This window comes from Tetrao urogallus, assembly GCF_951394365.1.
Source record: "Tetrao urogallus genome assembly, chromosome: 2".
NCBI lineage: Eukaryota > Metazoa > Chordata > Aves > Galliformes > Phasianidae > Tetrao > Tetrao urogallus.
In genome coordinates this window covers 51,702,363-51,714,401 of record NC_136814.1, presented here as the reverse complement: position 1 = coordinate 51,714,401, position 12,039 = coordinate 51,702,363, and the positions used below count along the sequence as shown (strand labels likewise).

Below are 12,039 nucleotides of genomic sequence, written 5' to 3'. Positions count from 1 at the left end.
TGGTGCATTAGAAAGAGATGACACCTGCAAATGACCTACTTACATGCAGCCTTTTGGAACTTCCTTCCTTTGCATCTTTGCCCTCAGATCCCCTGCTGGTGCATAGTTCTTGGTTTATATTTTTTGACCTTAAAGTCAGAAGTCTGCTGTGTCATTTTTCCCTCAGCAGTACTGTTTTCTCTGAAGCTTTCTCAATATAAAATTGAGAAAGTTGCTAATCATATGTTCTTAATGTTTTACCACTGAATTTTGAACTCTTCCCACCACAGATGAAACCTTCTTACTGTACTGCACAATTTATGTATCAAGTCTCATTTTGTATTATAAAGGCATATACATTTTGTTAATGCATATTTTCAAGTGTAGGTAGGGAAGAGCTTCTGGTTTGTTTCATGTGCAGCTGAATCTTTCTTGTATGGAAGGGACAGTGAAATGGGGAGTTTTTATTTTGTATGTCTGATAAATGAGAAAACAGACAAACAATTCTGAATAGAATCACAAAAGTTAGAATAATATAGCTAAATAACTTGATATCACCTAAACAATATTCAGAGATCTATTATATGTATTATTTGATCTTGAAGAGTAAAAGAGTAAAAACTTTTTCTATTTTTTCTTTTCTTTTCTTTTTTCTTTTAAATTCTATCCCTTCAGTCAGGAGAGCGTTTGGGCAGGCACACTTAGTTCATGCACTCACTGCCTGTGAAGAAGAACTCTGCATTGCTTTCAAGGAACTGTGCCCAGGCACAACATTCACAGACCTGTGTTGCCTGTTGCACTCCACACATGGACTTTAAGGATCTAGGCCATGGGATAAGATGGGAAAGACCAATTGGCTTTATTTACTATGGCTTGGAAAAGTCATAATTTGTACTGAATTGTTAAATCTAGACTGTACTAAGAAATCCTAGGAGTTTGCCAGTACTACCAGAAAATACTGCCAATAAGAGTATGGAGTTGGTTGTCAAGGAACAGAAAAGAGCCAGAAATGTGTTGCTCCTTGCAATACGAATGACCTCATGGCAACTAATATCAGAGCCTAATATGTCCCTAGAATAAACTGAGATGAACACATTTATTTAAAATTGCTTTCTTGTTCCATCTGCTTTTGAGTGCTTGAGGATGCCAAATAAACAGACCCTAAGAATCTGACTGACTCCACTGCTCACATAATTGGTAGGCTACATATTTGGGATCAAAAGACTTGGTCTGCTCTCTTGTTGCTATCTCAAATCCACTAGGACTTGCCTCCATGTGTGCCAAGCTTGGACTTGATTCATTCTTTGATACATCTAATTAAATATCTTAGGTATCTTTAAACCTTTCTTTGAAAATAAAGTTTAAGTGACTTTGTGAGAGCTCTGTAGATTTGTTGAGGGAAAGCATTTACATGGGATGATTTGCTGAATTCTTCTTGAATGAATAAAAGAAATGAATCTGCATTCTGAGAATTTGTAATGAATTTGAAATAGCTGCAGTCAGTTTTGCTGTAGGATTTCCACTAGTGGTTCTCTGTTGAAGGAGAGGAAGGTCAGAAATAGAATATGTTGGCAAAAGGGTAGGAATGCTAGGACAAACACTGTAATTCAGAAGAGAAGGGTAAAGAGTATGGAAGTGACTGATACAGATGGAGTAGGAAACCCAGCATGTGTCTGCTACACAGGGTGCGTTGTTTTCTGTGTGTCAAGAAGGGGCCATACATGGTTTTGCAAGCAAGCACTGGAGAGCAAAATTCAGCATGGATCAGGTGAATCAATGATTGGCAAAGACCAAATTAAAAATCCTTTAGAGACAAGCAAAAGAGGGTTAGCAGAGAGCATGGGCAAGGATATGTGCAGCTAATAGGTCATCAAGCTGAAATCGTGCAAGTGAGTGGAAAAGGCTTGGAGGGGAAGAGGGAGATGGGCTTTCAAATCAGAGTGGAAGGCTGATGGTGGGTGATGGATCATAGAATCACAGAATCACAGAATGGCCCAGGTTGGAAGGGACCTCAAGGATCATGAATTTCCACCCCCCCCGCCACATGGAGGTCCACCAACTTCCCCATTTAATACTAGACAAGGCTGCCCAGGGCCCCATCCAATCTGGCCTTGAACACCTCCAGGGACGGGGCATCCACAGCCTCTCTGGGCAGCCTGTTCCAGCACCTCACCACTTTCTCTGTAAAGAACTTCCCCCTGACATCCAACCTAAATCTTCCTCCCTCAACTTAAAACCATTTCCCCTTGTCCTGCTGTTATCAACCCTTTCAAAGAGTTGATTCCCCTCCTGTTTGTAGGCTCCCTTTAGGTACTGAAAGGCTGCAATGAGGTCACCCCGCAGCCTTCTTTTCTCTAGGCTGAACAAGCCCAGCTCCCTCAGCCTGTAAGTGGATGAGACAATGCAAAAACAAAGAGAGTTGAAGCCAGGACTACTTAGAACAGGAAGGATTCAGAAGTAGAAGAAGCAAAAATAGGTCAGGGAATTAGCATTCCCTGTACCTTACCTACAAGAAGAATGGGAGAAAAACAGTGCTTTCAGGAGGAGAATTCTTCATGAATCCTCAGTGTGATAGGTCTGACATAGCCATTATGGACTGTTGCATTCTGTTTCCGCTCCACCTCCATATCAAGTGTTTCAAAGTAGCAGTACAGTCAGTACAGATGACATGCGTAGATAATACATTCTCACTTGCTTGTGCATCTCCTTAAAATACAGCTCAAGAAAGCATAGCAACCATTGCTATATTTAAAATTAAATATTATTTATCAAAACAGACAACCTCCAAATCTGCAGAGTTTCTGTCATTGTAGCTCACACAAATTTCTCCTAATCTTTGTTCATCACAGAGAATGCCGGCACTATGTCGTGCTGTGTATGTTTTGCATGACATTCTTTGCAGGAGCAGTTTTCTGGGATTTGACATCTTCTGACTGCACAAGCCATTCCATATCAGTAGCGCAGTCCTATTGACCCTTGTATTCTTCAGCAACACTCAAACTGGTGAAGAATCCAGCATAAGAAAATGGAAGAGGTGGAGAGTATTTCTTTCATTTCCTGATGACTGTCTATTGAATTTATATTTTAGTATTTAAAATTCCTAACCAGTATAAATTCCTCCTGTAGATTCCTCCTTCCCAGCTTACACCTGTTTGGCTGGGAATATAAAGAGGCCACCATCTTGAGATGGCCGAGAATGTAACAATTCTGATTAGATGTAGAAAAGCCGTCCAATGTCTTTGGAAACAAAAATTAAAAATGTAAAGAGAATTGATGAAAATTTCCTTAAACATCATTTTTTCAGTGTTAGAAATCAAAAGTAGAACAGTTTTATTCTGGGTCATTGTGCTCCAGTGTCTGAAAGCACAGGGTTGAACCCTAGCCTATACCCACAAATGATTTGTTCAATGACTTAGCTGCTGTAAGCCTATCACCTCCTTCAGGAGATATTCTACAATTCAACAGTTCTGAGTAAAGTTCCCCCTTTCAGCAGAAAAGGAGAGTGATACTAGGAAAGATCAGGAAATAAAAGCATAGAAAATACCCACATTCTGTCACTTGTTAAATTGTAGCCACGACAATCAGCTTTCAGTGTATTTCAGACTGAAGAATTGGCCTTCTATTACCTCTGTTGCCAAAAACCTGGATAGCACAGAAGATGTAGGAAAGGATCTGTGAGAGCTGCTGCAAGAAATACCCAGAAAGGCATTACCACAGTAGATCAGTGTAGTTATGTATCAAGGCTGTGACTGTTGCTAATGTCAGATGCTCCAGGAGAGGATTCAGAAGGCCTTTTTGGAAAAAACAGCCTATAAGGGAAGCTTTCATCTAAAGACCATGAAAAAAAAACGGATGTTTGGACCCTTCAGTCTTGATGTGTTCTGTACTTTGTACTGAAGCATAATTGTATGCATTTTTATTATTTGTATAGTCTCCTGACTTCAGAAGCTCGCTGGAATTGTATTATAGTGCCTACAACAAAGGACTGGATTAAAAAAACACAAGGTCCTATCAAACTTTTATTCTAGGAGGTTTTTTTAATCTTGATTTCAGTGACATATCACTGCAAGCTAGGTAGATCATTAATTAGACATCACACAGAAAGATATTTCTTTTGTCAGATCTGAATGTCTTGCTTCTGAGTTCTGCTATATTGCTCCTTCTGCTATGAGGAAGAGCATTTGGAGCTCCTCAGCGATTCTGTGGCATGCATTGTTACTGCATATCATCTCATTCACTGCTCTGAAGAAAGGCTCTACAGGCCCCTGCCTAACAGTTCCTGCTTTCAGATCACATAGTACTGATTGTTGTCTAGCTGCAGATTTGGCTGAAGGACTCAACTTGGGCAGGAAACAGATGGAGACTCATAATTCAGACCACAAGGAGCCAGCAAGTTGTGATGCCTGTGCAAGTGTATTTCGAGTTGTGTAGCTGGCAGCCGTGTAGCCATCATGAGGGAGCAGCCCCTTTCGGTTGTCGCAGAGCCATCTTCTGATATCTACCTACTGAGCTTGCCTTTACCAGAACTAGGATTTGCACATGCCATTGTAACAGTTCCATCGCTCAAAGTGAGGCATAAACGACAAGGTTCCCACAGTTTTTTGAATTTGTTGCTTTTCTTCATTAACAAAAGATCAGTAGCCAAAGAGTAAATGTACCTATCTTCTCTGCACAGTTTTCGTTTTCTCAGACAGACTGATTGAAAAATGGCAGACAGGAAGACTCATTCCTTTGATATATGAGATATACAGCATCTACTGTATACTAGAAGTGAAAAACAGCTACAAAGTCAAGGTTTTGACAGCTGTTTTGAAAACGAAGCAACAGTGTGTTTTCAAATTTCTGTTGTTTTTTTTTTTTTCTGTTTCCTACACCAGCTGGTTGAAAAATTCCAAAAATCACCACTTTTTAAAACATTTTAATTTGAATACAAGTGGGAATATCTCCACTCCTTTTTTCTTACCAGTTCTAACCAATGGCAAAGTGAGCTGTGTGACCCCTAACGCACTCCTCTTTGCAAAAACACTGCTACATCCAGAAGGACTGCCACAGAACCAAAACATGGGGAGCTTCAAAGTTCATGTTATCTTCTCAAAAGTAGTCAGGCCAGTGTTACCTTAAACTTTTTCTCCTCGATATATTTTTGCCTTAACAACCCATTTTTCATACCTGTGCATTGAAAGGGTCTTAAATTGGATCTAGATTTGCACTCCTAAGTAAATCTTAATGCATGCTTCCCTGTGCTTATCTAATAATGAAGTTGGACGAGAATAATGACTACTAGAATTGCAGACGTTGAAGGCACTCATTAGTGTTAGTAATCAGCAATTTTGAATGGAGGCTTTATGCCCATGGTTTATCAGCTCCTTGTGTGGGGCTGTGCTAGCGTGCGTTCAGCGTTCAGCAGGAGCGAGCTGCTCAGAAAGGCCATCAGGTGAGGTTTCCATGGTAGCAGTTGTCCTCTGGCAGCTCCCCTCCGAGGTGCAGGCTGCGCAGGAGCAGTCAGTGTGCCACTGCTCAGAGGGGACACGGCCAACATCGCTCAGCCCAAATGCAATGCTCGCTGGAAGGAAGGTCGGGGTTGCTGAGGGTGTGGGGTTGTGACAGTCATCTCAGCAGTACTGTGTACCCCCTGCTCTCAGCGCATGAGTTCCTGCGTTGTGGCTGCACTGGTGACAGGCGTACAGCAGCTGTGTGGAACGCACCAGCAGCCTTGCCAAACAAGGCGACCTTTCTGGGCAGCAACAAACAGAGTTCATACAATGTACTAGAAATTCTGAACTAACCAGACACAGCTGACATTCGGGAGCTCAGCAGTGACTCATTGGTCAGATTTAGAAAATGTTTCTTCTTTCCAGCATAAGTGCATTCTAGTAAACGTCACTTCTACTTGGTTCATGAATTTGAGTGCATAGGAGCCATTTAGAAGGTCCCTTGAAAAGTCCCTCCATAAAGATGCTTCATGGTACTGGACAGTTTCATCACGCAGGGATGCTAAGTACATGTACAGGTAACAGAGAATCACTAAGCAGGGATTCTATGCTCTCTGTTTCTCTCTATGCTTTCTGCTCTTCAGTAGCCTGTGGCCATTAACGTAGTGATCAAAAGTTTTCTTTAAACAGAAAGTATCAGCAAGTAAAGCAAATCATATGGACATGGAAATCTCCATCAGTAATTTTCTCTGCAGCTGCTGAGTCTTCTATCTAGCTGTGCTTCACTGCACGCATCTCTCTCAAACTGATCGGAGAGGATCAGATTTACAGTCTTACAGAGAGATCAGCAGCTCAGAACTGTGAGCCTCAGCCTTGTCTCCACTGAGCTTTTTTCCCAATTAGCCACCATGATGTGTGCTCAGTTTTTTGGCAGCATTTACCTTTCTTAGCTTCCAACTGCTGGAATATATAATCTCTCTCTGTCCCCCGTTCTGATTTCACCATTCACCATGTCAGATCTCTCTGCAGCACCTGTCCTTCCACAGGGTACAGATGTCAATGCAGTCACACACACAGAAACCACATACCTAGAGTGCTTCTTCAGACTGCGTTGAGGTACAGCTCACACACTGTTTCTTGAGTTAATGTTCCAGTGTTCTCCGTTGTAGATGAACACTAACAACAATTGTGAGAAGAGCAAATCATCATTCCTTTTCCTTTATTGAGTGTGGAGCTGGGTGGAATTTCACTGATGAGATGGTTTAAAAAAAAAATAATCTTGCAAGCAAAAAATCATTCGATCGCGAATCATACCAGGTAGCTGGAAGAAAAATTGGAGCAACCTATAAAACACAGGTGCTAAAGAAATCATTGTTTTAAAAAGAAGCTGAACCATATGTCTCTGACAAATGAAGAAACTGAAGCACTTGCCAAGTGTGGAGAGGAAAGCAGCGAACACACAAATGTACAGAATGAAAACAAAATGCACCAGAAAGCAGAAAGCCAGGCTTTGTAGGAGAATTGCAGGAGCACTGAACACCTTTTGGAAGAAGAACTTGCTTGGAATTGTGGGAGTGTTGCATTCCCATGCTGACATACAAAACAGGAATTTATATTCTTTGTAAATTCAAATGTAGCATCAGAACCTGAAAATTGGATGACTGTTCATACTGAATTTAAAACAAAGCTGTAACAGTACAGGAAATCAGTCTTTGTTTCGTCATTTTAAATGTCTGTTCTGGAAAGATACCATCTGAGCTCTCCAAGAAGCTGCAGTTAATAGCAACTCGCTGTCCTTTCAAGTGAACCTTTTTAGGTTGCAGCTACTTTCTAAAAACAAGGCTGTAAGAGTCATCACTTGATGGTTTTGTTCTGTTTCAGGGTGTGCTGGATTCACCATGTTACAGGAGTGTGGGTGTACCCGCTTCTTGAACATCTCAGCCCAGGTGTCAAAATAATCTTTTTTGCAGCTGTTACTGTAATAATTAACATTTTCTACGTGATGGGAGAGGTCCTGAACAACTACATTTGGGATACTCAAAAATGTGAGTATTGTTTTAGAAATATTAATTCATGAAATAATCTGTCAGGGCTTGAATGTGCTGCCCTGAAAGTCAAAAAGATTTTTAGCAGGCTAAAGTGGAGCAGAATGACACAAGTTCCATTGAAACTTCTTGCTTGCTCGCTCTTAAGAGCAGTCAAATGAATGGAATGGCTGCTGGAGAGCACTATGTGCTATGAATATGTATTCTTTTTTATTACTTCTAATACTAATTTAAGAGCTGCTAGCAATTACCTGAAACCCACTTGGTTTACAACCCACTTATTAGCTGATGAATCCATTAAATGCCTCTAGAATAAAATATCATTTTGTAGGAACATTGTTAATGTTAAGCTTTGACTAAGAAATAACAATTTTAAAAAGTAGTATTCCCAGATATAAGGTGTCTTCTGCTTATAAGTTTATTCAAAGAAAATTAATATGTTCACATCAGTCAAGTATTAGGAATGAAAGACCTTAGTGCAGGGTGAACATAGCTCTCTCGGCTGTATGTTCACCTACCAAGCCTAGGTCAGTAGAGTAGTAAAGGAGTAAAAGGAAAGACAGAGTAAAGGAAAAAGGAAAATAAGACAAACACAAGCTTTAATCTATGAAAGATGTTTTCATTTGTCAAAATGCCTGGAAAGCAAACAACCTTCATAATCTCTGCAGGAGCAAATCACAAATGGAGCGGAATTCTTGCTCACTGGGATTTCTGTCATTGTATTCATTGGGCCCGTAACAAATTGTGACCATAACAACAGTCCACGTCCCATTTTGGGAAATATAGTTTGCACCTGTTCATACACCATAAATTCCCATGGTAGATTTCTGCTCACACAGATCTGTTTTACCAAGTCTCGTGGTATTTGGGAAAGTCTGATTCTGGAAGCTCAAACAGTTTTACCTGCCATTTGCTCATGGCATCACTTAGATGCAAAGTATCTTGTTGGTTTTATGCTAGGATCAGTGGTCATTGGTCACAATGGGTTTTGAGTCCTGAGTTTGATGTCACATTCAGGTTTTTTTTTTACTTATTTAAATTAATGCTGGAAAAAAAAAAGCTTGTAAAAAATGCAGCTACAAGGAACACTTTCACTTAATCTACATCATGTATGTAGCATAGAAATGTGGTGAAGAACCAACTGTTCTTACCAAGTCGATGAATAAGTAAACGGTGGAAAATCTCTCTCATTTTGCACTGTATGGATCTCTGCTTCTTGTGGCCTCTGATCCCAGAGAAGCTGATCGGGTCATTCTCCCAGTAGGTTCTCCATGACCCTATTATCCTCTCTGTCATTTCCTTGATTTGGTAAAAGAATACAAATCCAAACTCCTTTGTGGCTCAAGCACTTGCAGTCCAGAAAATGTCATGAGTCACCTGCTGTTGTGCTATGCTGGAAACACTTTGCATAAACCAAACCCGAAGTGTGTAACACGCATACCACAAACAGCAGAAATTTAAAATAATGCCAATCTGTCAACTGGCAAGATTTAGGAAAATGTTATTTGAAAACTGTACATTTAAAAGGAGTATTTGAATCATAAGTTTTCAAATTAAGGAAGTCTGCAGTGAAATTTCTGGGGTGGAAAGGGGCTGTTTTGAGCTTTGGAGGTTTGTTTGTTTTTTTTTTCACTTTCCTATGGAGATGCATAAAATAAAGCCTTGCTACTGACAAAATGATTTGCAGTTAGATATTTCCAACTGAAACTACAAATACGGTAGGCAAGGAAAAATTTGCCCTTTCTACAAGCCAGTGTCTATCCACAGTTTTGAGGGTATCTGTGTTCCTGCCAAACTATTTGATGCATCTGCAGCAGTGCAGTTGAGAAGAAAGGAAAGAGCCTCTTTTTAAAAGGCAAATAAAACAGCTCATTTAAAACTGTTGGAGGAGTTTCTCACAGTAGAAGGCTCAAGGCTGGCTCTGGAGCAGCCTTGTAAACCCACTGTAATCTTTTGGACCTAGCCTCTTGTTTTGGTTGTTAAACCTGTGACTGTTGCTCAGCACAGGTCTGCCAGTGACACCCAGGGCCGTTGTCCTCAGGCTGCTGGCAGCAGCAGCCCCGTTTGTTTCCTCATTGCTTCTTTCTACAAAGGCAGCTCTGCAGTTGTGTGTTCTAACTGCATGTGGTTCTCACTCCTTCCCATCCTGGAATTAACTAGCTACGTTTTCACTGTGACTTTTAGTGTAACTGCCATCTATGCATAGATTGCATTAGCAGGTGATCTTACTTGTGACTAGATTTTCCTCTCAGTGTTCTCAAAAATTACTCCTTTTTTGCCTCCAGTCCTCAGAGGTCCTTCTTTTCCAACATGCAGCAGGCCTGAAAACCTCCAAAAGAAATATTTTTATTTGAGATGTTTGGCAGAGAGGGCCTAGTCAGAAGAACAATACTTTTGTCAGATACCAATAGTAATTCATTGTCCAGAAACAGGCATATGAAATAGCTGAACGTTTTCATTGCCAGAAAAAACACAATCTGCTGCCCAACCCAGACGCTGCTCAGCTTAGAGGAGAGAAAAGTCCTGCAGCAAAGATCAGTTCTTTAAGGAGCCCTGCGCTCAGCACTGTCCTCCTGATAGCACTGAGGGACATGACCCTTACCAGAAGAAAGAGGTGCCCTATCGACACTACTTGATCCTTTGTTTCTGTGCTGTCAAAAGAGGGAGATGTACTTGCAAATATTTAAAAATCTGAGGCTGAAATAGGAAGGGGGGCTTAAGTCACTGAATTCTAAGCAGAAATTTTAAAACTTGCATTCAAATAGAACCAGCTGCTTCTCTTCAGCTATAATAACATCCACCTTAATTTGCTCGTAGGTAAGCAGAGGAGTTGAGGGAACTAAGTGTTCCCAGTCCCCTGCAGCAGTCAAAGCCTGAGCATGCGGCAGGGGGTGAGGCTGATTTGAAAGTGGTCGGGAGGGAGGGAGGACTGTGAGGTTCATTACTGGACAACCACTGCCATCAGGTGTGCAGATGCTCTTTTCATGCACAGCAGGTGAAGTAACACATGCAAGAGCATGTGAGCAAGTAGGGGAGAAACAACAGCAATATAGGGAAAAGAAAGATTAATGCTTTAGAAGAAACCTCCCTAAATAAAATTTGGTTTTATTCATTCAGAGATTTTTAAAAGCTGTTCTCCATATGCTTTCAGGTATTGAAGAAGACAAAGAAAAGCCAAAATTGGACTGAACAATAGATGCAACATGGAGGCTTGTTCATGGCTCCATGGAAGATTTCTCATCCCCAACAGAGGTTGGCACAGAGAGGAATCTTTTGGAAATAAAGCAGATAATGGGCCTTCTGCTCAGAGCAAGGATATTCTGGGGGTTTGTGTGGAGGGAAAATAATTTTAGCTAAGAATAATAATTATGTTTAAACCTCCATTCCTATTTCTCCATGCTTGCATGTGATATACACATTTAAGATGTATACTTATCTCCATGGCATTCTCAACATGCTTTTCTTGAATCAAGTAAGCCATTGAATCATTAAGTCATTACAGCTTTCCATTTCCACCAAGAAGAACAAGTCCATTCTTTGTATTGTTTGAGAAAAGCTTAACCAGATATGTCTAATATGGGGAACAAAACAATCCAATGTATTTCCAAGTATAGTGTAAAAATGTATTTAAAATTTATTGCATGAATGTATCTGAAGAATTCAATACGACTGCAATGCAAACATAACATGATGTGACAGTTGCCTTAAATTAGTGATGCTAATAATTTTATCAATCCGGTAAGATTTTATTTGCCATGTTAGACTATCTGAAAATGATGCAACTTTTCTAAATTATGTCTAAATAAAGATCAAGTTATCCCCAAGTTTCTGTTTCTTCATGCTGATTCTTGAAATTCTGGATGGATTGATGACATTTGAATTGTATGTTTTCAGGTTTTCCAGTGTCAGCTGTAGATGATATTGTTTCTGCAGGAGGACTTTTCTTATTTTCCTAGTTCAAGACCAGTTCTGCATTTCCAGATTGTAAGTTCTCAATACATGGGCTTAACCATTAGCATTGTATCAGAAGGTACCTTTAAGCCTTCCTTTGGGAAGGTATGATAGCAAATGTTCAAAATCAGAGGCATGCTTGTCTGTATGAGGAATTCAGTTCCAAAATACTAGAAACAGTCTAAGCTTGACAGAATTCTGTTTAATGTTCAGATAATCAAAGATGAACTGTAGTGGGCATGAAAATTGTGTAGAATTAATCTCTTAGGTCTTTTCCAACCTTGGTGATTCTATGATTCTATGATTCTAAAATAAAGTGAACAGAATTATTTTCAAAAAATTACTTTATGAAAAAGTAACCTGAAGATCCAAACGTTCACATGTTCACATCTCTGTATTCACTGGTGTATTTAGGTGTGTTTATTTTAACACACAGAGCACTTTAAAGGTCTATAATGTTAATGTGTGATTTTTATTACAGAGATTCTTGCAGAGTTTTAATATAACTTGACCATGTTTCTGCTTTGGAACAGTTTGGGAGGAAACAGATCTCATGAAAATCATGTTATGCTTCCCATTATTTTTTCTAAATACACTGCTGTTTCTGTATATGTGATTGTAGAAATGATGCA

The 12,039-nt window shown here is 40.0% G+C and overlaps 1 protein-coding gene across 1 annotated transcript in view; it reads left to right on the top strand.

The window, feature by feature from the left end:
• The window catches only part of AIG1 (androgen induced 1), a gene marked incomplete at both ends in the record, with an annotated part of 118,581 nt that extends 107,936 nt beyond the window's left edge, over positions 1-10,645 (top strand). The window contains 2 exons of the mRNA XM_079549927.1: positions 7,293-7,456; positions 10,608-10,645. Coding sequence (XP_079406053.1) covers positions 7,293-7,456; positions 10,608-10,645 — 202 coding nt within the window. The remainder of the gene's footprint in view (positions 1-7,292; positions 7,457-10,607) is intronic.
• Positions 10,646-12,039: the final 1,394 nt, after the last annotated feature.